Source organism: Lissotriton vulgaris, chromosome 5, assembly GCF_964263255.1.
Source record: "Lissotriton vulgaris chromosome 5, aLisVul1.2, whole genome shotgun sequence".
NCBI classification, from domain to species: Eukaryota; Metazoa; Chordata; class Amphibia; order Caudata; family Salamandridae; genus Lissotriton; species Lissotriton vulgaris.
Window position 1 is genome coordinate 407,929,718 of NC_141693.1, and position 27,415 is coordinate 407,957,132.

The window sequence follows — 27,415 nt, forward strand, 5'->3', positions numbered from 1 at the left end:
AGTTATAGTTATCTGAACTAACTATAATGGTGGAATTTCTATGGTTTTGTACGAGTGAAATGTCCAGCTAACTATAACACCCATGAAACCTATGTTTTTTTCTGTGAATTTGTAAGGTTTTTTAAATGCTAATTTCTAACTATAACAGGCCTGAAACCTATGGTTTTTTCAGTGAATATATATGGTGTCCGTTTCCCGTCTTTGAAGCACTACCGGCTGGTGTGCATGAGAAGCTCTGGGAAGTCTCTGTTGGATATATATATATATATATATATATTTCGAACAGGTTACTCCTTCCACTTCCACCAGAGAACCCCGGCGGCGAAGAAAGAGACACGGACCACTTCTGGATTCAGGCAAGATGTTTATTTTAGCCAAACAGCAGTCGACAGATGACGCGTTTCGGGCTCAGGCGCCCTTGTTCACATAAAGGCTGTGTGTGATTGGAACCATTTTTAAATAAAATGCCCTTCCCACCGAGGTCACATGGTCAGAGAACAAAAGAATGGACATAGCAAAAATACTGAAAGATTTATAATTCATCAATATAATTAAGCTGTCCCATCAAGGCGTAATTCATTTCTGTGATACCTTGACGCTGTAATTCCAAATATATACATCGGAAAAATCATTTGCAATGTTAAAGCATAATAACAGTCCCGAATGGAATTATACTTTGAATAATTTTAAAAACACATGTTGCATTTACGGCATTGTGCCCACATTCCTGGTTAAATCCGCATACACTTGAAAAGTGTAATGATACAGTTTCAACTGCTTAAATGCATATATTATGCTCTGAGTTGTGACTTCCGTGAAAAACAGGGGGGGGATATATACAAGGCTAAGTGCATGAAGGAGCTGCTTTCTAGATTACTCTACAAAACACAAGTACCCAGTGGAAATAATAAATTGCGTGTTAAATGTGTTAAACCTAATGGAAAGATGCATTTGCATCTTTAGCCATAACCTCGACTAATGCGAGACAAAATACAATGTCTCTACCATAGTGACAAAAAGTGAGGTGAAAAAATGATAATACCTAGTCATTGTAATTCATATATCCATGGACAATTTGTGTCTCTAGTTTGGTTATGAATATGACTATCTGAACACAAACAATAAATCGGATGATGTTAACACGATTTACACAAACAAATAAATTCAAATTCAAATTCAATGATGTACAATATGTATCTTATTTCATAAGGGGCTGCATACAGAATACTGAGTTACAAGCAAGTGTACATGTCTTCGGTGTTGTTCAGACCGTTAGGGCACTTGCTATCGAAGTTTAGGATAAACTTAGTTTCTAATCTCCTCAGCGAGGCTTCTCGGTTACCCCCTCTCCGTGGTTTGGGGACTGCTGATACCACAAAATATTTCAAACAAGTTAAGTTGTTATTGTGGACTTGCTTGAAGTGGCGTGCCACCGGATAATTCGGATCACTATGTAGGATGGCACGGAGATGTTGGAGTATTCTCTCATGTACCTGTAACTTCGTGCTTCGTATATATACGTCCTCTACTCAAATGCAGAAGTAGTGAACAAGGCGGCAACGCCGAAACGCGTCTAAGCAGACACTGATCTAAGATTCACGGAGTCAGCGCCTTCTTCAATCGTACGAGTATGGTATGAAAGAATATATATATATATGTATATGTATATATATATATATATATATATATATATATATATATATATATATATATATATATATATATATATATATTCTTTCATACCATACTCTACTCAAATGCAGAAGTAGTGAACAAGGCGGCAACGCCGAAACGCGTCTAAGCAGACACTGATCTAAGATTCACGGAGTCAGCGCCTTCTTCAATCGTACGAGTATGGTATGAAAGAATATATATATATATATATATATGTATATATATATATATATATATATATATATATATATATATATATATATATATATATATATTCTTTCATACCATACTCGTACGATTGAAGAAGGCGCTGACTCCGTGAATCTTAGATCAGTGTCTGCTTAGACGCGTTTCGGCGTTGCCGCCTTGTTCACTACTTCTGCATTTGAGTAGAGGACGTATATATATGCACAGAGAAATGGGTGTGTCATTCAATTAACGTACAGGTTCGATCCAGATGCTGCCATGGTTACATTGTGGCTAAACCTGCATTGAACAGTCTTTTCACACTTTTTACACCCAGAGCGAGCATTATTTCAGAATTATTTCCAGAAACATTTTACATTTTTTCGTATTTCACCAAAAACATGTGTTAAAATAAATGTTAAAATAATTATAACCTTTTCATCATACAGCATGTTATAATCACAGCTGAATTTAGGTCGTCTTGTAACCATCAGTAGTAGCACTAGTGAATAGAAAAATAATAATTAACACAACATGCTACATTTTCCCGTTGGTCCCTGCCATGGATGTTCCTAAATAAAGGTCCTGCCGTAGTAGCCCATCTGGTTTGCCTGTGCGTTATTGTCTCGCTGCAGCCTCAAGCGGACATTGTGTACGTGTGTTGGGAGAACATGTACTTTCCCAAGGAGTCAAAGACCTTCTACATCGAACTCGTGCCCCTAGGTGAGTTGTTACCGTGTGTATGTGGGCAAAACGTAGTAAGGGGGCATGGTAGAAATAATCTTACCCCCTAGACCTGCTTAGGAGGTCCCAGAAGGACCCCCAGGGCCCCCAATTTTATTTTTTAAAACACCCGGCAGGTGCGTGTAGGGTGTACAGACTCTGCCGTAAAGTAAATAAAATAAAACAGAGCTTTTTTATAATTAGCCCCCGGGGGGCTAAATACCGGGGGAAAAATTATAAAATTTTATGGGGGGCCCAGAGAGGCCCCCAGCCCCGGGGATTGTCACCCCCCGGTTCTAAAAAAAAATGGGGAGGGAGGGGTCCAAGGTCCCCAAAGCCACAGGGACCACCAGCTCCTGGGGCTTTATGTATTGTGGGAGGGGGACTACTTGGCCCCCCTCTTCGAGCACTCAAGGGCCCGTTACACCCCGGGGCTACAAAAAAAATGGTTAGGGGGCTGCAAGGTCTCCAAAGCTCCGGGGACCACCACTCCACGGGGCTTTATGTATTGTGGGAGGGCCGGCTCCTGCATTGTCCCGGGGTGTCCATCCGGCCCTCCCATAGCAAGGAAATCTGTCCTCTCTTTCAAAATCTAAATCAGATTGCTTTTCCACATGGGAAGCTGCATGTTAGTAGCTCCCCAAGTGGAAAAGCAATGCCGGCTCCAAAACGTGTAGAAGTTGTGCACCAAAGGCGCTGGAGTTGCGCACCAGATTATGAGTCGTGCATCCAGCGCGTGCACACCAGGGGGCCGCACTGAGCGCTGCACTGGGTGCGTGACTTTTAATTTTGCCATAAAAATAGCCCCTATCAGTAATTTCTAATATCCCTGGGGACCCAATCCCCGGGTCTTATAAAAATGTTGGGGACCCTGGGGGGAGCCACAATGCCCCCACGGTCCCGCCGGCTTCCAGCGTCCTTTGGGAGACGGCATTGCTTTTCCACATGGGGGGATGCTAACTTGCATGTGGAAAAGTTATCTGGTTTGGATTTTGAAAGTGAGAACAGATTTCAGTGCTCTGTCCAAGTTTGTTATGGGCGGTAGCTGCCAGACTCCCGCCCTCTCATAGCAAACAGCAGTGTCCCGGGGGTAGGCACCCCGGGACACTGCAGGAGCCGGCCCTGGGGGGTGGAGGTCCCCAGGGCCCTTGAGGGCTCCAGGCTGAGGGCCACGCAGCCTCCCTCCAACAATACACATAGCCCCGGGGGTGGTATTTCCCGGGGCTTAAGAGGGTTGTTGAGTCCCTTCCACTTCTAATTTTGCAGGGGGGGCCTTGGATCCCGCTCCAACCATTTATTTTATTGCTCTGGGGGGTGGTTCTCACTGTTGCATAGCAAACAGCAATGTTGAGAAAATCTTCCGGTAAGATAACAAAGGATTTTGAAGTCCATTTTCGGCGTTTTTATTGTAGTTTGCAGCCGTTAAAGCGGCGACAATTTTAACGTGTGTTTGTAAATATGCCCTTAAGTTATGTAATGTCGACAATCTTGTCTCCCATTTAAATAGGCACAAAGTATTTTTTGAAGTGCATTGTGAATCGTGAAGCAACACTGTGTAATTGTGATCAAGAAAGAATTGAAAGAGTTGTGTACTTCTTTTGCTCGTAATGTGCATAGGGGCAGATTTACAAGTTCATTGTGTTACTGTTGCATCATTTTTAAGATGGGAAAAGTGACTCGAAAGTGGCTCAAGGGGCTTGTAAATCTGCTACACAGTATTCTGTCTTACTTTCCTTTCTGTCATGTAGAGGATCCTGGGTGTATATATAACGGTTTCTGTACAGCCAGTACCTTTCAACCCTACCCCCAAACTGCTTACTGCCTGTTACCATAGTAACAGTTCATGGAACACTTAAGTGAGCACTGAGGTTAGAAGTTCACCACACTATGTTGCTAATCGAAACAGTTACTGTGCTGAAGTTTTAAAGTTTCCTATAGGAACCGTTAGTCATAGAAGAAGTCAGTGGAAAATATAATAAAAATAATAGCAGGGGTTCGCTGGGGCCCCCACAGTCCCGGGGCTTCCCTCAAGTTCAGAGGGGGGTGCAGTAGGCTGTGTAAATTATATCAAGAAAACAACAATGCGGCCTATTGCTGCTTTTCTTTCATATAATGTGGAATAATGTTTATTTATTAGGCAGTGTTCACTTTTGTTACGGATAGAGTCAATTTGTTACAGGAAATGTATTAATATGTAGGACGGCGTGTTCTGTATGTGTGCGTGGAACAAATTTAACGTTTAATTGGCTAAGGTGTTCCAACAACAAGCTTAATGTTCATTGGGTGCGAACTATTGAAAATAGAAGTGTTTTCTGCAATTCACTTGTGCTCCTGAGAGTAGCAAGGACATCTAATTGGCTTACATGTTGTAAGGAGGACTTTCCTGAGCTTTATGTTGGTTTGTTGCGAACTATTAAAAGTAGAAGTGTTGCAAGCCATTCACTTCCGCTCTGCGGAGTAGGAGGGACATCTGATTTGCTAACGTGCTCCAAGGAGGACTTTCCCAAGCTTATTGTGGATTGGCTGTAAACTGTTGAAAGTAGAAGTGTTGTCAGCGATTTCTTCCCTCTTCCCGGAGTATTAGGGACATTTCATTGGGTAAGGTGTTCCAAGCGGGACCTTACTAAGCTTAATGTTCATTGGCTATGAAGCATTAAAAGTAGAAGATTTGGCAGTCATTCTTTCCTTCTCTGCGGATCAACATGAACATTTTATTGGCTGAAGTGTTTCGAGCACAAGTTTGCTCCTTATTGGGTGGAACGGTTCACTGTTGTCAGTGATTTTGTTACGCACTTCCAAAGGAGTATGGGAAAAGAAAGTAGTAGAGGGGAGGTTAGGAACACTATTAACTCTGTACAGTGGTCACAAGGTGGTGGACAGGGATTATGAAGGTACAAATTGTTTTTATATGTTTTAAGGGCCATTTATATAATTGCTGTGTGGTATACAAATCACGGCGGAAAAATGACAGTGTCTTGCGGTGTTTTTTTAATCAAGTTTGCAGGTGGGATACTTCCCAGGAGCACTATTTACTTATAATGTGGTGTTTACTTTTCTGATGGGGAGGTGTGGTTGCGCAGCAAAAATTTCAAACTATGTTTGAAACAGTTTTTATTTAGCAAATACAAATAAACTTTCTTCAGAAACTGATGCTGTATATATGAAAGGGGTGAAAATTAAAAATGCAATTTCAGAAAATATGAGTTAAGCGTGATCATACCCTCCTTTTTTCTGCTATAGTTTGTAAAAGTGTTGCCCCATATTCTTGATAATGTAAGAGGGCATCAGTTACTTTTAGATAAAGTAAAATAGAAGTGCTACAACAAACACTCCCGCACTACATTATCTGATGTCAGGAGAACAAGTAAAACACAGTTAAATACAAGTGACTTCCTATTACATAGAAATGTATCCATTATTATTTTTCAAATTTGTATTCTGTAAAATTCAGGAATGTTCTGTCGTAGTGCTTAGAGGTCGCATTCTGTTCCACTAACAAATCATATACTCACATAACCCCTTCGCTGCGGGGGGTAATTACCCTGTGTGCTGGGGGGCGGGGGGCGCGCACAGCGCCCCCATGCTCATGACGAGCTGAGCTCGTCATGAGGCACAGTGCTCCTGTGCTCATGACGAGCTGAGCTCGTCACAGCTGCACCCGTTCCCGTGGAACGCTCAGCACAGCAGGGGAATTATCCCCGCGTGTGAGCGTTCCACGGCTCATGACGAGCTGAGCTCGTCATGAGCACCGGAGAACCATGCCTCATAACGAGCTTAGCTCGTCATGAGCATGGAAGGTGTTAAGAATATATAGGATGGTACTATTTTAATATGCAGAACTGGTCCTATATATTCTTTAGGGAGAAGGTGAATAGGAACTGCAAATGAGAAGAATAGAAATTAGAAAATAACATTCAGAAATTTTGGGTTTATCAAATATTTAAAGTAACAAAGTATGTATGAAAGCTATATTTTTTATTCTGAAATTTCATAAAATATGCTCCCTGAAAAAATATCTGATCAAGTACGTTGTTATGTTTTCTAATCCGTATTACAGATGGAGCCGAAAAATCTCCTATTCTTCTTCTGTAACAATAGGACAATCTATTACAATATAACAATTGATACCATTGTTACAGTAAAAAGAAAAGGAAAATAAAGTTATCTATTTAACAGAACATCCATAGCAAAATACTTTTGAGCGGTAATTTTTTTCTGAGCTTCTTTTCTCCGGGAGGTCAAAAAGTTTGATCTTAGTGGCGACAGGTCATAAACTCCTCTGAGATCATGACTGTGAAAATTATAATATATATATTCACAGTATATGATCAAAAGGGGGGAACAGACTAAAAACTAGAAGCTGGTGACGTTGCTTATATATCTTTACTCTTTGTGACGACGGGTCATGAACTCCACTGAGATTAGCATAACTGGTAATATTATAATATACATATTAACAGTATATAATCCCTAGGGGAAAACACACTAACAACTGGAAGGTGGTGACATTGATTGTAAATATTTAGGGTCTGCGCCGACCGGTTACCAACACCTCTGAAGCGAAGTACAGTGTCAATATTATAATATAGAAGGTCACGATATATAGGCTGAAAGGAGCCAGAAAAGGAGCAATGTTTGTTGTAATCTATCTGTTTCTGAAAACAAGCTGTTGACGTTACAGATAAAAAGGGAAAAACATGCAATAACACTGTTTTCTAGATATAAATGTTTAGATATTGACAAATAGCCCCAAATTATAACTATCAACTATGCCATAATGAAACCACTTACAACTCCAGAATATGTTTGTTGACGCAAAACAAGAATCCAATGCTATTAAAGGGAACCTGATTCACAGATTGGCGACACAGAAATAACTCGCAAAAATGAAACTAATTGTATAATAGGTGTGGTTTATATAGTTTTGGGATGTTTAGTAGTCTATGGAAGGAAAATTTGGATCCGCCTATGTAGTTGTCACATTTTACAGTTTACACATGCTCACGTTTTAACTGTTTTACTTGTGCACGTGTTGGGAAAAGTTAATACATATGTTGGAGAGTTTAAAAAGTGTTACCCGGTCAACTGTGTCCTTTGCATTCTCATGATTAAAAACATCTAAATAGAAGATATAAAAAAAATATATTGTTTACAATAGAAGACGAAAAAAAAAGTATTAATATTTGTTATCACTATGCTTTTTAATAAAAAAAATGCCAGCATTTGTAAAGCGTAAAGCTACCACCGGAAAGGTGTGCCTGCGGTTGGGGCGTTGGGAAGATTAAGCAAGGTGTTACCTACAGTGAGATAGTGGTGGGCTAAGATGCTGATGGACTTTGGAATCGAACTGTGAACGCTGTTCTTTATTGTCAGGTATTATAGGTGCTGCGTCATACTTTTACCATACTTATATATTAATTACTGCTAATTAAGTTGAAAATATTCTTAAATTATAAGTAGGGCTCCTTGATTTATGTTTGTATTGATTTTTACAGATAAATACAGACAGAAAAGTATTTTCCTCTCTGTCTTTATTTTAAAGTGTGGATAAATACGGAAATTGGGTTATTTTTTGAGCGTTTGTAAATGCTGTCAATGATGAGTAATAGGACAATAGGTCTGTTGTTCTAAAAGTAAAAGGGTAAAAACAATAAAAGACTTTTAGTAAACAGCCTTAAAGAGCAGTATATATACTCGTATAAGAAAACTTGAACATTTTAATATGAAGGTTGTGTATAGTTTATCATCTAAGAGTGCTTACATGAGTGAAAACGGTCAGTCTTTCAGACATGAGTGCATATTTATCAGTAAAATAAATGTGGGAATATACTAATTTCAGATTATTTTTTTTACAAAACTAGAAATATATATTGGTAAATAAACATACAATTATTAGGTTATACTGAGGAATTATCTTTTAAAAAACATTTGAAATTCACTGAAAAACCATAAGTTTAAGGCAGGTTATAGTCAGGAATTATCATTCAAAAAACATTAGAAATTCACTTAAAAAACCATAGGTTTCCGGGGTGTTATAGTTAGCTGGAGATTTTACTCATACAAAACCATTGAAATTCCTCCGTTATAGTTAGTTGTACTAAGTATACCTCGCACGCCCGCAATGCACTGCTGATGATGTCACATATTACATCATTCATGACATGGTCAGTGACATCACTGATGACATCATCCACGTAACAATAAGATGCACCTCATCATACACTAGCATAACCTTTAATCACCCACTATAGAATACAGAGTACCATATTTGAATCCATTGACACACCAATACAATTTTCTAAAAACCCACTCAGTGATTCCTAGATCGTCACACACATCTAAACACTTGCCTATAGATTTACTCATACATGCTAACAGAGATCAATAGAACACACGTATACAAACACCACTTTATTTATTTATATGGATAATAACTCATACTTAGTGTGTTATAAAATCACTATTACCAGTATACAGTTTCCATACAGTCACTCATGCAATCACTGAGTCTTAGGTATACTTATTTATATACAACAACTGTCCCATACATTGCCTTTTATATTTCTACTTTGTTGCACATTTATCATTGAGAAATATATTTACTCATCAACACACCCATAAAGAGATTCACTCACCCAAAACGACTGTTTTCACATACAGTCTTAACCTTATATATGTACTTAATCAACTAGTTATACATCTTTAGGCAGTAACACACCATCCGTCCAACTACACACACATTCACTCTCTCATACAAATACTCTCTTAACTAATTAAAAACTAATATAGAGTTTCACATACCTAGTAACCTACTTATGCAGTATGTTTACACAACAAGACACAGAGTGAAACAAATATTCGCAGTTAAATCACTATTCCATATATTTAGTGAGACACTTTAAATTATTCACTTACACAGTCAATCACAGTAGTAAATCCTCCATCCAGACACGTCTACATCCACTATGTCTTCAATGCAGATTCCTATATATAAAATAATTATATAAATAACAAACCAACCCACATTCACTGGATGATGTCATCAGTGATGTCATCAATGATGTCATTTGAGATGTCATCAGTGATATCATCAGTGATGTCACTGACCATGTCATGAATGATGTAATATGTGACATCATCAGCAGTGCATTGCGGGCTAACAAGTTATACTTAGTACAACTAACTATAACGAAGGAATTTCAATGGTTTTATATGAGTAATATGTCCAGCTAACTATAACACCCCTGAAACCTATGGTTTTTTCAGCGAATTTCTAAGGTTTTTTAAATGATAATTCCTAACTATAACCTGTCTGAAACTTATGTTTTTTTCAGTATATATGTATATATGCATATATATATATATATATATATATATATATATATATATATATATATATATATATATATATATATATATATATATATATATATATATATATATATATATATATATATATATATATATATATAGTGAGATATCGTCCGTGATGTCATAAAACATGTCATGAGTGATGACATGAGTGAGATCTTAACCAGTGCATGGCCGGGGCACAAGTTATAGTTAGTGTGGCTAACTATAACTGCTGAATTTAGTTTTTTTTGTTTAAACATTAATGTTGCCAATGAGAAATTCACCTAACTATACCGTCACTTTAACAGTTGTTTTTTTCAGTGAATTTCAAAAGTTTTTTTAAACTAAAGAAGATATTTTTATTGCACCTAACTATAACGTCACTTTAACTTTTGTTTTTTTGTGAATATATATATATATGTATATTTACGTCTTTTAAGACAGACTTAATGTTTTACTGTTTATATATTTAGTGTTCTGATGTTGTGATGTGGGTAGATCAGTTTTTTTTTGTGTTCTTGTGACTAGCTGTGTGTCCCTTTGAGATTGATGATACGTGTGACATGTTTTAAAAATAAGCCTTCTAGTCTTTTTGTCTATAAGTTACACGCCTCCACTGGAGCGAGACAGAATGCGGAAGCCGACAAATGTCTTTCAAAGTCAGATACATAAAGTCTGCCTTGCCACAAAAGCTTTCAGTTTTAGTGCCAAATGCAGCAAGTGGGACAAAGCCAGATTCTGTAATCCCATGTTTGATTTAGCCACTTTTTTAGTTGCCAGAAATCTCTTCAGGGGCAATCTAGTTTCCTTGGGCCTGGACTCTCTCAGCTCTAGCTCCCACAGGGTCCAATTCTATCTACTCCCAACTTGTCATATGCTGAAGCCCTTCTTCAAGCTCTTGTGTCCTTGAAGCAAAAGAAAGCCACTCAACTTAACATTGGAAAGCAATTCCATTTTACAAATGCAGACAGCAGGATACACCTCAGTCCTTTTGACAGGCAAATCTAGACTGAATATTTCTTCTCCTGATCCTTTACCAAATCCAGTTGTATAGTGATGGTCTGGTGGTGGGAAACAACTTTTAACCTGTACACCAACCAATGAAAGGTGGTAGCTTCTGATCCAATGCCTGTAGAATTAAACTGTCACACTGTAGCAAAATGGGTTCAGCATATTTCATCCACTCAGATCTTTTGTTTTTTGATCACCTTTTTTCTGGACCTCTACTGTGGATGAGTCTAACTACTCGAGTCTCACTCGCTGTAGTTACATGGTAATTGGACTGCACATGTTTGCCACCAGGCAACACCTTTCTAAAAGAAAGAATCCGTGATGCAATTAGGATACAGGGTATAGTGCACTTTACACGTGAACATGGGTGCAGACATGTGTTGGACTACGCTTGTGAGACTACCCTGTTGCACTCAGCCCAGTAATTGTGCACAGGTAGCCTGGTGCAGAAAGGACCCTGCCAGGTAGGTGCTGACCTTGGGTAGGCCTTATAATAGTAGTGGGCATTCATAGTTAGGTCAGTAGGGTTTAATGGATTTTTTGTAGTGTGCCTGTAATATACACATAGGTGCAATATGCCTTAACGCACAGTTTTATTCCATTTATGCCTATACAATTAAACTGTGGTGAAACATGCACGCCGAGTTTGAAAATGCAGGTTTCAATACATCTTATAGGTCATCCAGAATTGTCATATTTCTCTGGCTCAGCTCAGAAGCAGATTCCCGGCCTTTTGTCCTCCTGCCGTGGATCTTAAATACTCTACTCACCAGCAGAAGGAACAAAGCCCTCCTGTGCCCTTGACACAAAAGGTGCAATTATAAATGTTTGACTCAGTTCCAGAGAAGGAAGGTTTGGGGAGGAAAATCAGCATCTGGCATTTAGCTAACACACAACATCTGGGTTATGACATCCCAGCCCACTGAACAAAGGAAGAAGCCCAAGCATTTGGAGCCATGGTAGAAGAGGCTCCCCATTGAAAGTTTGGTGGAATGGTAGCTGGCAGTGATATCAGCTAGGTGTGGAGCTCTGGCCCTCCAAGGAACTCTGCAAGAATTAAACTTGACAAAACCATATTGGATTGTCCCACAATTCTGTGTAAGAGGGTTGGGACAGGGTGCAGGGATAATATGAAGTGGGCATGATTGCCTGGACTTAGACAACGGTGACAGGAACACCATGAACACTAGGGGGCTGATTCCGATCCGGAAAAAGCGCTCCGAATAGCCGTTCGGAGCATTTTCCGGTACGAATCGTACCCTGCAACGTCCCACGTACGTATGACGAAGTACGATTCATACCAGGAGCTGGACTCCGTACGAATTGTACAGAGACCGTACGACTCTAATCTCCGTACGTGCCTAACTCGGAACCCGCTGTATGCAACATCTGTACGATTCGCGGCTGGTTTACACGACCCAGCAAGTATGATACGTGTCGGGTACGCACCGTACAACCCTTTTTCTACGGGAGCTGAAAACAGCCGTAAAAGCAGAGTTCGCGACGAAACAGGTATGGAACGCCCCCCCCCGGGTACAGCGCGTACCCCCCATGATCGCAGCGGTACGGCGTGTACCCATGCGATCATGGGGGGTACGCACTGTACACCCAGCGTACATGGGGTACGCACCGTACCCCATGTACGCTAGGTGTACGGCGCGCACCCCATGTTTGCTGGGTGTACGGCGCGTACCCCCCATGATCACAGGGGTACACGTCGTACCCCTGCGATCATGAGGGGTACGCGCCGTACGGTGTGTATGTGATTGTGCGCTTTTCCGTACGAATCGCCTTACCTGACTTGGACCGTACGACTCGCGTCCAGATACCCCGGTCTGGATCGTACTCGTCGGGTCGTACGGCGTGTCTACGAGTCGTACAGAGACGGCTTCGGATGCGATTCGTACGGACGGTAATTTTACCGGCTCGGAATCGGCCCCCAAGAAGGACAGGCCACCTAATGACACAGGCGCTGGAGTGTGTGGTGCTTTGCCACTACTTTCTAAACTACCCCTGGGAGGACCAGTTCCCAGCGGATAGCACAACTTTAATTAATTAAATTATTTGCCTGGGGGGCAAGGGTGCCATTCTCTCTGATTTAAATGCTGTTAGGTCTCTGTCTCTCACAGTGAGACAGATAAATGTTTCTTTTTGTAAACAATGTGAACCAAGGAGTGTCCAAATAAACAACAAATTTTTAGTACGATTTCAGCTATTCAAATGTAGAAAAAAGAATTCCCAGCAGGCTTGCTTCATGATTTCATCCAACAGTCTTTTTTTATTTTCATTTCTTCATAACATCCACTTGCATTGAAGAATCAACTTTCAGTCATTCATAGATATTGTTCAAAGGCAACATTTATTTTCCAACTCCTACATCCTACGCGTTTCGTCCCCTCAGGGACATCATCAGGGCTGTAAAGAATATAAAAAACAAACATAACTAACATGATCTGATAACAACCAAATCAATCCATAGTTGGAACAACAAAAAAAACAAATATTTCCTACTCCTGCCTATATACCATTCTAATGCCTTTCCCTTCTAAGTAATATTCAAAACACAGCCTGCCTATATGCCATTCTAAATCTCCATCAACATAATTAAGGAATTACCGGACACTTTCATGGTGGTCACAATATAGTTAAAACATTTTTACACTAAACAACAGCAAAATTAATTTCACGTCTTCCTCCCTCTTTAATGTACCAACATTTGGGATATTCACCCAGTACCTAATGTCATTATCCACACTACTTGTATATCCTTATACATATCCTCACCTTAGAACAATATTGTGGTGTTCTCAAAATTGATTCCATATCGATTTATGACCCAGTAGATCGTACCATCCTCAACCAATCCTTATATGTCAGCAGTTTGCTTACTGAAACTTCCCCTACAATTATAGAAATCCATGTTGTGTTTTAATTATTCATTCGTGCAAATTTATATAACCTCTGTATATCTATTACAGCCACTATCGCAATTGATATTAGAACCCCATATACTCTAACTCAACTCACCTAAATTTATGGAACAAGGTCAGTAGTTTCTGCGTGCTTAGTATCCCAGATGAATTGTTGTATTTAATTCTGCCGGGTGGAATCACCCTAGTGGAATTACTAAGGAAATATATACATGTGGTTGCTTAAACAACTTCAAAATTATTCAATTCTTCCATTGCTATCGACCCCATTTTAACAATATTTTAACAATATACGCTCACCTATATCACTCCTGAAAGTTTCTTACTTCCGTTCACTAACGTTTATTCTAGGCTCGAACTCCAGTTCAATTCCTTCAATTCCAATTACACCTATAGTAACAGAGTAAAATTTCCCCAGTCACCTATGATTCTGAGTAAAGTTACTCCCCAAAATCTATAAGAATGGCCTCATCCTTACCTTTCCTAATGTATATGTAATGAGCCTTGTCCCTCGCTGTTTCTCCAAAATCCGTTCAATGCAACCTTCTTAAGTCATCCAAACATTATTAACGTTCCCTGACCTATTCACCCCTAGATTAACAATGTCCGTCTCATATTTCAACCCCCTTTACCTTATTCTTAGCATTCAGCTCGCAACCTCCTCTTCTTGTGGCAACCAGTACGATAAATCCATCGTAAAACATCATCCGTGCCCCTTCTTTCTTTATTTGCCCCACAGACCAATCACCTTTCGACTCGATTTCCCGTGAAAAAACCTCAACTGAGATAACCATTCCCTCCGAGGTCCACTATCTTTGCCTAGTGTAACCAGCCAATCCCAATCCATTATAGTTTCCTGTTTTACCGGCCTTTGCCGGAAATGCATTTAATTTCTTCCCATTATCGCGGTTCCAAGCTTCCTCCGTGGTCCGCTAGCTTTAATCCCGTGTGGTCAACCAATCGCATTTCAGTACACTTGCTCGCTTCCCATGCCTCAGCCGTCAATGAATTGCATTATTTCCTGTTCGTGACGACCACCAATCATAGTCGTGCATTCTATTATGCCCCCAAATCTAGCTCTCACGAGCCAATACGTGTACCGCTATATCACCTGCTGCGTTACTGATAATTCTAGAAGCGCAACTGACAGGAAGTGTGAGTAATTATTTCCTGTTGCATATGGCGGCCAATCAAAAGACCGAGCACACGGCATTGTTTTTCTTTTCCCTACTCTCGAAGGATCACCCATAGGAAATAAACGTAATTATTTTCTGTAATGAACGGTGATCATTCAAAACCAGATTACTCGTCAATTCATCCAACGTATTTCATTATCCGACCATATCACTTAGTCCCAAATTTACTTCCACATACACAGATTGATGTTCGATTCACCATGCCCATCATCCATGCCCAGTCTTCCATTGATATAAAAAAAAATTAACGCTTGTGCTGGCCACCAGATACTAAATAGCTGCGGCATTTCTCAATTCGAAAAAGCTTTTGAATCCAGCTTTTCCAATGGTCTCCAGGGTGTTGTGTGCCTTTGCCTCTTGTGAGGGCCATCAAAGACTCCACCTGCAGCATTCCTGAACTCCCCTGCTTGGAGTTTCGACCTGGCAATTGATGCAAGTTCCAGTTCTGGGCCACTGGAGGTTGTTCCTGCTGCAAAGGATTGCAAAATGGACGCATTGTCCTTCCAGTGCCTACTTTCTCGACACATGCAAAAACAACAGTTGATGGACAGAATGCAGAACAATGTCATACACTCACCCCAGTCCACAGATCTGGGCCTAAATCCATCGTCTGGTAACAAGGATCCTAGGACCTGTTTCGGGCTTTCAGCCCTCATCAGCCAGGATAGCTTGATTCCAGTGCCATGGAGAGCACGGGACTCACGTCTGAGCATACCCGTGCCACTCGGGGTGGCAAATGCAAAAACAACAGTTGATGGACAGAATTCAGAACAATGTCATACATTCACCCCTGTACAGAGATCTGGGCCTAAATCCATCGTTTTTTTGTTCACCATGCCATTCCAGTTTGAACCCAGCTAAATGCAAAGAGGTGTGGCTCAATGGTTAGAGCGGCAGACCCTGATGCAGAGGTCTAGCCCGGGACCAGGGTTCAATTCCCTGCCTCGGCGGGTCTTGGGCTCAAAAAAATTCCACAGACCTGATAATTCTCGCCTCGGTGCCTATTCCAATCATGGAGTCCCACTCTGCAACTCTGGGCAATAGCTTGCTTAATCTCCACAACGGCCCCCACAACGCTAAGCATGCCTGGCCTCCACCTTGGGGGTGCCCAGGCGTGGACGCCTCACAGGGAAAGCCAGGATGGGTTCCACAGCAGTATTCGTACAAGCGCCTTGAGACCCTTGCGGGTGAGTAGTGCGCTATACAAGTATCAATTTACATTACAAATCAGTCTTGACCCTGTGACCCATGGGAACAGTCCAGGTCGAACTGCCAAGCCAGGTACTCCCTGGACTGGAAACAAGCATCCTAGTAGCAGTTTCGGGCTTTTCGCCCTCATCAGCCAGGATAGCTTGATTCCAGTGGCAGGGAATGCCCAGACGTGGGTCCATTGCTCACTTTGCCACTGGATTCAAGCTAGCCTGGCTGATGACGGCTAATGAGCGAGAAACCGGTCCCAGGATGCTTGTTTCCGGTCAAGGGAAGACATGGCATGGCAGTTCTGGCTGGACTGTTCCCATGAGGAACAGGGTCAGACTGATTTGCATATGGCCATGTCTGAACTGGGGTGGCGGAAGTGAGCTAAAGAATGATGATGGATTAAACCCAGATCAGTTGACTGAGGGTGAGTGCTTGCAATGTTCAACACTCCGTCCATCATCCCCTTTGGTTTTGCTTTGTTCACCCTAAGTTGGCAAGGTATGTCCGGACGTGGGTCCCTTGCTCACTGTGCCACTGGATTCAAGCTAGCCTGAGTAATGACGGCTGATTAGCCAGAAACCAGTCCCAGGATGCTTGTTTGCGGTCCAGGAAAGACATGGCTTGGAAGTTCGGGCTGGACTGTTCCCATGAGGAACTGGGTCAGACTGATTTGCGTATGGCCATGTCTAAACTGGAGTGGCGGAGTGAGCTAAAGAATGATGCTGGATTAAACCCAGATCAGTTGACTGGGGGTGAGTGCTTGCAATGTTCAACACTCCATCCATCATCCCCTTTGGTTTTGCTTTGTTCACCCTAAGTTGGCAGGGTATGCCCAGACGTGGGTCCCTTGCTCACTTTGCCACTGGATTCACGCTAGGCTGGCTGATGACGGCTGATTAGCCAGAAACCGGTCCCAGGATGCTTGTTTCCGGTCCCGGAAAGACATGGCTTGGCAGTTCGGGCTGGACTGTTCCCATGAGGAACAGGGTCAGCCTGATTTGCATATGGCCATGCCTCAACTGGGTTGGCGGAGTGAGCTAAAGAATGATGATGGATTAAACCCAGATCAGTTGACTGGGGATGAGTGCTTGCAATGTTCAATACTTCATCCATCAGCCCCTTTGGTTTTGCCTTACTTTCTCGACACAGCACCACCGTGCAAAAGTAGTTTCCATGCACTGCCACAGTGCAGCCAAAGAAATCGATGCAAAGCCTGTTTCTGGCCAAAGAACTGTTCGAGTTTGGCGCACATGTCTCCGACATGTCCTCCGCACTGACTCCGACGCTGCCTCTACTGTGTGGCTGAAAGAATCGGTGCATCACTGGACCGTGGCTGAAAGAATTGATACAGCATCTGTTTGTGGCCACCTAGTACTCCAGCACTTCCGCAATTCCACACATTGCACCTGTACACCAAGTTCCTCATCCGCAGACCAGATTTCTACATTTCTCTTCCCCTTACATTCTGGAAGCAATGCAACACTTCCTCTGTGTCCACAGATCTGACGCATCGCTTCATCGGGGGCTCAGGAACCAACACATTGCTGTGTTTTTCTACGCTTACGTCTTCTGCAGTTGTTTTTCCTTGTGGATTTTGATGTATCCAAGGTACTTTGTGTAAAACCTCCGCATCCATAGAGTTCTTTGGACAGAATTGCTTGAACGTTTTAAACGTGATATTTTCAGTTATGTATGCTGGATTTTTGTTGTTATGGTCCTGTTTCTTTAGAGAAAGATTGGTTATTTATTTTTCTAAACTGGTGTGGTGTCCATTTGTAGTGTTTTCACTGTGTTACTCCGTGTGTTATGTACAAATACTTTACACATTGCCTCTCAGTTAAGCCTGACTGCTCATGCCAAGCTACCAAGTGGGTGAGCAGGGTTATCTTGGGTGTGTAACTCCCTTACCCTGACTAGAAGGAAGGGTCCCTACTTGAACAGTGTGCATACCACTTCCAACTATAGACCTCCATTTCTATCACACAGCTTTTGTGTAATTATGCTCTTTACAGCAGGGAAGCTTGGAGCATCCACAACTGAGGCAAAGAGAGATCTGAGCTTTCTGTACGTTTCAGTCATAAGCCCAACTGAAAGTGTGATGAGGGAAGGCAAAATGCTGTCCCTCACCCAAAGCCTTCCATTCACCTTGCACAACAAAATCTGCAGTCTGACCCCTCTCCATGAATTTCTAAAGGGAGCTTTGTGACCATACCCTTCCCCCAGTGTCTGCATCTCCACCCTCTACCCACAGAAATGCAGGTAATACACTTCCACTGTTTGGGAAAACATTTCTCACGCTCTATCTTATGCAATATCAAAACAAAGGCCTGAAAAATAGATCCCACTTTGCCTTGTCATTAGAAATGTGAGCCATACTTGAGGATGATTAACAGGAGACCTCCACTCCAGCACTTGCAGAATCTCTTTTTCAATGTTTACATTAGTTACCCATCAATCTTCTCACATTATTATGATCTCAATGTGAATGTCTTCTTTGAGCACAGAGTAAAGTTCTCTAGATTTCCCTATATATACATCAAACCATTAATTTATACTTCCAACCCCTGAGCTGATCAGCTCTCCTTGCTGAAATAGTGGTACAATGATAGCCTAGCAATGGACAGACTGTTCACCTTTAGACAGAGCAGTGCATGGTTGAAAACGAATTTCTGAATCATTACATTACTAAAACATTTATAAATAAAGACAACATTAAGTTATATTTAGTCTTTCATGGGATTGTGTGCCTCAGGACAGTTAAGCAAACAAAAGGACCAGAGTGACTTCCAAAACTACCTACTATAGCACTAGGTAAATAATGTTTCATTCTACAGTTTTGCCTCCTCAAACTACATGCTATCTTAAAAAGCATCCTCTATAGTTCAAAAACACAGCATGAAAACTGAGCATAACTGAAAAACTCTGGTTGTCACCTTTCTTTTTTTCTGTCAAATGAACTTCTCATTCTCTTCTATCCTTTTCATGGCTCCTCCCTCGAATGACTTTCTCTGAGTCATATGCATGCTTATCTTGATCTTTATCAATGTATTTCAACCATCACAATCTCCTTGAAAGTCATGCACCTGCAACCTAACAATACTTAATCTCCTCTAGTTCAACTATTAACCCCACTGATTCTGTGCATGAACTAAAATACCCCGTCACTACTAACGATCACACCTAACCCCTATTCATATAATCTACTGCAAAGTAGCTAGAGTGAATGCATGGAATCCTTTTCTCGATCTCAAAATACTAATCCCTATAACCAACAGTAACTAATGGCACTGAATTAAGCAATAACCTTGGGTTCAATAGCAGAGTGCTGCCCTGCGTAAATTGCTTCAACATCAGAGTTGTAAACACTATATACATGCAATTACAGTTACTATTACAACTGGCAACAGATATTACAGTTATTTCATAGGAAAAAAACTACGTCTCTGGCAGTGAAAGTAGTAATTTGCAGCTATTCATTGCTCAGACATACAAGTTTTATATTTAGCATACCACCATTTTATACATTGTGGGCTGCAAGGCCCGCTTGGGGTCCCTACCTAATGTATAAAAGTAGGCACTTGATTATGACATAACAGTTTCATTTTAATATATGTCACTGCAGTGTTTAGGCTGCAGCCAATCAGACCATATGGTGAACCTGAAATCATGTTTTCCCAGGCATACAGGTGAGTGGTGTAAATGCACACTATAGACTGCATATGGCATTTAACATTTATGCCCTTGGTGCACTTCCTTGTGCCAACGTACTGTGGCTTGACCAAAAGTTACATCTCTATTAGGTTTAGTCAATTTTATCTCATGGTTTAGGGAAAGAGCACATGCTCCATGAACCTCTCTGGCACATTACCCAGACTCAAAACAGCAGCAAAATACCATTCAAAAAAAGTAAGGCACTACTAAAAAGCATGTGAATATCACCCTTCCCCAAGTTTCCATCTGTCATCATTTACAGCATAGAACTGACTTGTACATTTTAAGTTTTGAGTACACTTAAGTACCTCTTCCGCATCATCAAGATTTAACTGTTCTGACTTCAGATCACACTGCAGCATGGAGACCTTTACCGTAAACATCATAGATGATGCCGTCCTGACCACAGAACCCCTTCCTCCTGATGTTACTGAACCTCCAAGCTGCCTTTGACACAGTCAACCATTCAACACTGGAGTCTCGAATGGGATTCACCGACAATCTCCTTCTCTGTTTCTCCTCCTACCTTTCCAACGGACACCAGTTTGGTCACATGGGCATTTGCAGGTCGCAAAAGATCCCTATCACTTGAGCATTCCCCTAGGTTTCAGTACCGCCTCCTGTAATATTTAACCTTTACAATGATCAGCTTTGTTCTCTACTCACAGATAACAGCATCAAGATTGACCAGTTTGCCGATGATGCAAAACTCTTCTTGAAAATCTCCTTCTTTAAACATCCCAAGCCTCAAACACCCATTGCACATCATCCAGCCCTTGATGTGCAGCACCTACCTGAAGTTCAGCCCAACCAAGACAACATTCCTGTTATTTACCAAGAACAACAAATAAGATACAGAACAAATCTGACTAAATGAAATGAACCTTGACGGCAGCTTCAAACCCCAACATTCACCGAATAAAAGTCACTTGGATTACCCTTGTACACTGTCCTCATCCTCAAGGAACACATTGCCAAAAAATATGAATGGACTGGTTCTAGCTCTCTCTTTTAAGGAAAGTCAAACAGTGTCTTCCAGAAAGCAAGTTCAGAACTGCTGTTCAAGCCCTCGCACTATTGAGCGAGATAGTGATAATGCTTACTCCATGGCTTCCCAGATTCCACACAGGACCCCCTTATGGGGCATCCTCCACACTGCAGCAAATCCCATCCATGGCCTTAAGAATTAGGACCACATCCCCTCCATCCTGATCGCACTCCATCGGCTCCCCTTGCTGGCCTGCACCATCTTCAAATCCAGCTGTATCATTTAAAAAGCCATCACAACCAGCACCCCTCACTTATCTTACAGACAGGCTCATCATTACTGGAGGTTCTTGGCACATCTGCAGCCTGGATACTATCAGACTGTAGACTAAAACGTGTGAAAAAAGAAAAATACCAAAAGGAGACCTTTTCATCTATGCATTCAAGATCTGGAAATACAGCCTCATATCCATCAATAGATCCCCAACAGTGATCCAGTTTAGGAAAGTGTTGAAGACTCACCTCTTTAAAGAATGCTACATCACAATCAGAGCTGCCTTTAGCAAAGGTGTGAAAATCTTTTTTGGAGCCCCCACCAAGGACTTTATTCTCCAGGGATTCCCTAACTACCACCCTGCAACAGTGTCCCTAATCTCCTCAGAGCCCCTCCCTCACATGTATTTCATTTGTTTTATAACGCTACTCATACCAGTGTAGGGTGACAGAGCCCTTTACACACACGCACACACACACTCTGAAGAAAGATAATGAATCATGCACATGTAAATAAGTCTACAGGAAATGTTGCATAACACAATGAGAATTACAGGGCGAAGGAATCACATGTAATCCCACTGGTAGGCAGTACGTTTTATGAGCACTTGATCTAGAGAAGTACAAATTCAGGATTTAAACCGTACCACAGTGGTTGGGGTTGGCTTTACTAATAAGAATTTATTACTACCGTAACAAACCTTTTTTAGCAACATTATGGTAATGAAGGACTTGGGAAAATATAACGTTCAAATGAATACCATGCAGCTTCCATGTAGCTCTTTGATGACAGTTCATAGCTCAATGTCCTGTATTAGAATAGTAACTTATGAACTGCAAGTAACAAAAGGAGCTCTGTGACAAATCCAGTAACCTACTGAGTTTTCCATCTAAGATACAGTTCTTTGATCTACATTGTACACGCTCTTTGCTGCCGGCACATTAACCGCCTGCTCTACTTTATGATGAATCAAACTGTTACTAGACAAACTCCATTCTCTCTACAGTAGGAAAATAAATCACTAGAGTTATCTTGAGATTTGTATGGTTGCCTGAAAACTGCTGGACACGCAAGGAACTCTGCAGCAGGTGCTTTCAGTTTCAAACCCATATGTAATATCTATACACAGTGCCTGCCCCTGCTCAGTCACTGCATCACCAAATGTGATGCAGTGCCCGCAACGAAATTCGTTTTATTTATTTATATGTTTACTTACCTGTTAAACTCCGTAATCCATACATTACAACCCTCCTCCCTGCCCCTCCCCCTCCCCACTTCATCGCCCGGCAGGTACTCTCACCACCGGCCGCGGCTGGCTGCGGTTGCATAGTCCTAAAGCCAGCCCTGATCACAATATATTAACTGTCCACAACTCTATTTCCTTTCCTGTTACTCGTTGACTTTATGCTTGTCTTTGTCCATGTACAGCTCGCCTCTGCCTTTCTTTAGTTATGTTTCCGCTACAGAAGTACCATATACGTACATACAATAACATTAGTAAAAACGTGAAGGTAACTTTGAGTCCTGTAGTGGTTTAGTATTATTCCCTGTGTTTCTGATGAGTTGTATTAAGCTTTATGTTTTTATGCTCATTTATTATGTTCCTTTTTGCATTATTCAAATAGATCCCTCTTGAATTGTGTTTTCTATCTTATTCGTATTTGATTTGTCTCATATGTCGCAAGATTAGAACATTAGATGTAAGATATTATGTGTAAGGCTTTACATCTGTAGATTATCACGCTATTAAGGGCACACTTTTGCATAATTAGTACATAAAATATTGAAGCATGTATGTGAAATCCACTGGAAATGTAAACATTTATTTCTCTGATGGAGCAATTACGCGTTCTCTTGTCAGCAAATGTCAAGCCTGTTTTCGATTATTAGCTAATACTCAAATTGAATCATTTTCAGTTGCAGGAAGATGAAGTCCCATCAGACGAAAACGAAGATTCTCCAGATGAAATTATATTTTCTGTGCCACAAATGAATATGCTTTTAGAACAGAATGTGGATGAAGTTCAAACGTATGTACCTTTTCTACAATGTAATGGTAGGCATGCTGGGCAATCTATCTGCGTCTTCTGCTAACCCCCTTTCCCTTTTGTAAAGCAAAATATGACAAAAACTCACATGGGGCATTAGACATTAAATAGGAACTTTTTCAATTTAAGCTGAAATTTCCTAAAGAATTTCATTCAAAACGCTGCGAAGTATTCTAATCCCATCCGCGCAAATATCCCAAACTCCTTTCCTAAAAGTGAGACTACAACCTCATAAGACAACATTGTGAACACTGGAGATTTACATAGTGGTACTCAGGGACATGCCGCCCAGACACCACACTGATACAAAGACAGTGCCTACACTGATATAAGACTTAGGGCCGGATGTATCAAAAGGGTTTTGCCCATTCTGTGTCTATGGGGAAATGTGTTGATACATATGGCACTTAGTTCCGCCCACATACCAAATGAAAGACACAAGTAGGTATGTATGTATTATTAGGTTGGTTTCTAAAATACAGAATCATTGTGGGCTGCAATTCTAGCTACCTTATTAATTGTAATGAGGTAAGATAAAATTGCGACCCATTACGATTAGCTGGCATCAAAGGGATGGTGCTCTGCTGAGGTCAGCAGAGTACCATGTCTGTGATTGCTTTTAAATACATCATTTGTTTTTAAAGGCAGTCCATTTTCCTACAACGGTATGCCTTTAAAAAGAAAAGTTTATTTTCAAACTGGAAAACAAGTAATGCAGGATTGCTTGTGTTCCAGTCCTGGGAGGACGTGGCATCACCTTTTGTGTGTTTTATGTAATGCCCTATGTAGCCAAGGGTAAGCCCAGACGTGGGGCCCGTGCTCACTGTGTCACTGAAACCAAGCTACACATGACTGAAGAGCCCCAATTATGGCAAAACTGGTCTTGCGCTGCTTGTGTTCTAGCTCAGGGTGGACCTGGTCTAGCAGTTCGGGCAGGGCTGTTTTTTTTTTTTTATGGAGCAGGGTCAGGACTGAATTTCATAGGGCTGTGTTACAACTGAGGTGGCATGCTGGGCAAAAGAACAATGTGCTGGAATGCTACCCTAAGTGAATGAACATGTGGTTAGACTTATTGCAAGCATTCTCCCCTCAGACAATGCAAATGTACTTATACAAGCACAGCAAATTTGTAAAACCACACAATGCAATGAAAGTGCAGCAGGTAATTAGACGTTACACATTAATTAATTTTAACAAAATGCTCAGCTTTGGTGAATAGCTACTATTCGTCATCAAATCAATGATGATAATAATAATGATAGCAATAATAAAAACTGTAGTTATAACAATATTATTGTTGTACCTAGCCATTTTTGCAGGTTTATCCCCCACCTTTTGTCTTTTGCCTCCTATTTGTCTGACCTTGTTTTTGTTGGCTTTAGGACTCTTGGCATTATCCCACTGCTAAAGTGTATATAGTCTCTGTGTAAATTGTAATTCTGATTGGTTCTCCATGATTGGAATATTTGATTTACTGGTAAAGCCCTAGTAAAGTGCAGTATGTGTGCCCAGGCAGTGACGTAGAAAGGGAGGTGCAGTGGGTGCGGGCGGGTGGGCCTTGGTGTTATCACTGAGGGGGGTGACAAAACGGGGTATTTTTGCCATTTTGTCAAGCTGGAGGTGACAAGAAATTTTCACCACAGGGTACTACCTGACTTTGCTATGCCACTGTGTCCAGGGCCTGTAAATTAAATGCTACTACTGGGCCTGCAGCACTGGTTGTACCACCCACATGAGTAGCCATGTAAACTTGTCTTAGGACCTCAATTGCAGCATCTGTTATTGCACTTTTAAACTGCCATGTCGACCTCTCAAGTGTACCCCCTTGCCAGGCCCTTACCTTCCATTTTACTACATGTAAGGAATCCCTAAGGCAGACCCAAGTTAACCCTATCGGCAGGGTACAGTGTATGTGAAAGGTAGGACATGTACTGGTGTGTTTTACATGTGCCTTTTTTTTTTTACTAGTGCAAGACTAGCTCGCCCATAGGTTATCATTGGAGCTGCCATGTAATGTTTTACAAGTGCACCTTTCAATTGGAAACAGCTAGAGATTTGGAGTTTTGTCTCTCTGAGCTCAGAATTTAAAAAACATCTATTAGTAAAGGTTTTAAATTGCATGTTTGAAAATGCCGCTTTTAGAAAGTGTATGTATCGTATAAGGGGAGCGATCCTGTTGAAGTAATCAGGGTCGGGTTCATTCAGAATAGAAAACAAAACATGGGGACCCCCCATACCATAGATGCATCCACTATTTTAAAGAGGCTACATAGTGGTTCCGTACCTCTCAATGCCTACAATGGCGAAAGGTTTTACTCTAATTCTTATTTTAATATAGAAAAATCCTCTCACTAGTATATCACACTTACTTGCATATAGGTCTTAGACTTCCAAATAACATTAAATGTACAGATTAACGTTAAAATAAAAAGAAAACAAGAAAAAGGTATATTCGAAATACATAAGACAACTTGTTCTCTGTGGGTTACATCACCCAAATTATATTAATACAAAAATACTATTCACCAATTCACATAAATAAAGACTTAAAACCACCAATACCAGTACAAAGTCTTACATAACTTCTCCGTACATACAGTAACATGTGTTTTTAAATGTTTCAAGCAAAACAACAACAAACGTAAGTGTCCAACATATAAAGTGGTGTTATTAACCAAACTAGAAACATATAATTAAGGTATTCCGTATATATTGAAATTTACTATCACAGTGATATGTTTGTCTCTCTAAGATATATATCATCACCATCTTTCGTACGGCCCGTCAAGTACCAAAAATGGCCCTATGGGATTGGGACACACAACAGTGGTAATGGTAAAGGATGCGGCAAGCGGAGCTCAAAGGGAGAACCTCGGGTCAGCAAGACCTAGTCAAGCTGCCTCCCGGTCACCCCCTGGCTCTTACTCAGCGGCCACCTCTATCGGCAGCCGCGCTCCCACGTGCCCTGTGTGTCCCTGTATTGCCCTCTGACCCTGCTCCCCTCCCTCCAACCCTAGGTTCAAATGCCACAACCTCACCTCCAGGTGTGTAAGTGGAGAGGCTGCTCTGGACTCCGCCCGGAGCTGAGTGCTCGGCGCTCTGGACTGCGTCAGTTACTCCAGGGGTCCACTCAGGCCAAGCAATAATGTGGCAATAGCAGTAGATGGACGGGAAGGAATGCAGAGGTTATGATTTTCACAATATGCTGCCACAGCTGGGTATTTCTTGCCGTTCTTGGGACAAGCTCCGGCCGCAGTCACTCTCCCAGCGGCGTCGGCGGCGTTCCAATAGTGGTAACGGGGGTGGCAGGCGAGCTAGAGGGCGTCTGCAGCGGCTGCAGCGGTCCTGGCATTTCGGGACGGCACTGCTCGCAAACGCTGACCACAACAGCCTCCACCAGTGCCCCGCCCTACACCGCAGAGCACCGCACCGCGCTTCTCCCTGCAGCTCGCGGCTCGTTTCCCAGCTGCCTTCCGCGGCGCAGGCTTTCCCCTTGCATGCGCGGCGGTGATGGCGGATTACAACTGCGGCTGAGTTGAGGCAGGTAACGGGAGTGGGAGAGACGCTCTCGTTTACTCGCTTGCTGCCTGCTGCGCCTCTGCTCCTCGACTCACTCCTCGACTCTTGCGATCTCTCGTGACACACACTGACACACAACAGTGGTTTTAAATGAGTATTAAGTTAAGAGTCATCAATCCTCTCATTCTTTTCCATGATGTTTTATTCAAATTTCAAAGATGCTGGGTGCCCTTCAATTCATACATTTTGCTAATGCGTTTCAACCTTCTAGGAGGGCCTGTCATTTTAATGAAGGTCTTTTTTAGGGCTTAAAGATGGGGGAAACATAACTTGGTTCAGTACATATCCCCTCGTAGATGTTGATAAATATACTTGATACTTTCATAAACTACCGTTCTCTTTGGAGGCTTGTGTCCTCCATTTGTAGCCTGGCACCCCTTAATTGAGGTGCCGTTGGGGGGTGGGTTTGTCAACACCCAATTCTTGTTTGCTCGTCTTCAATGTAATTCGGGTGGCCTCTGGGTAAATCAGGAAATACAAAAACCGATGTCCAAGTGAAGCAACAGCATTGAGAGTAAGGACACTGCACGGGGAACAGCAGTT

At 41.6% G+C, this 27,415-nt stretch overlaps 1 protein-coding gene across 1 annotated transcript in view; it reads left to right on the forward strand.

Moving 5' to 3' along the window:
* The window catches only part of CABCOCO1 (ciliary associated calcium binding coiled-coil 1), a 191,194-nt gene that overhangs the window by 11,808 nt on the left and 151,971 nt on the right, over positions 1–27,415 (forward strand). Inside the window, exon 2 of the mRNA XM_086921774.1 lies at positions 23,169–23,275. Coding sequence (XP_086777900.1) covers positions 23,169–23,275 — 107 coding nt within the window. The remainder of the gene's footprint in view (positions 1–23,168; positions 23,276–27,415) is intronic.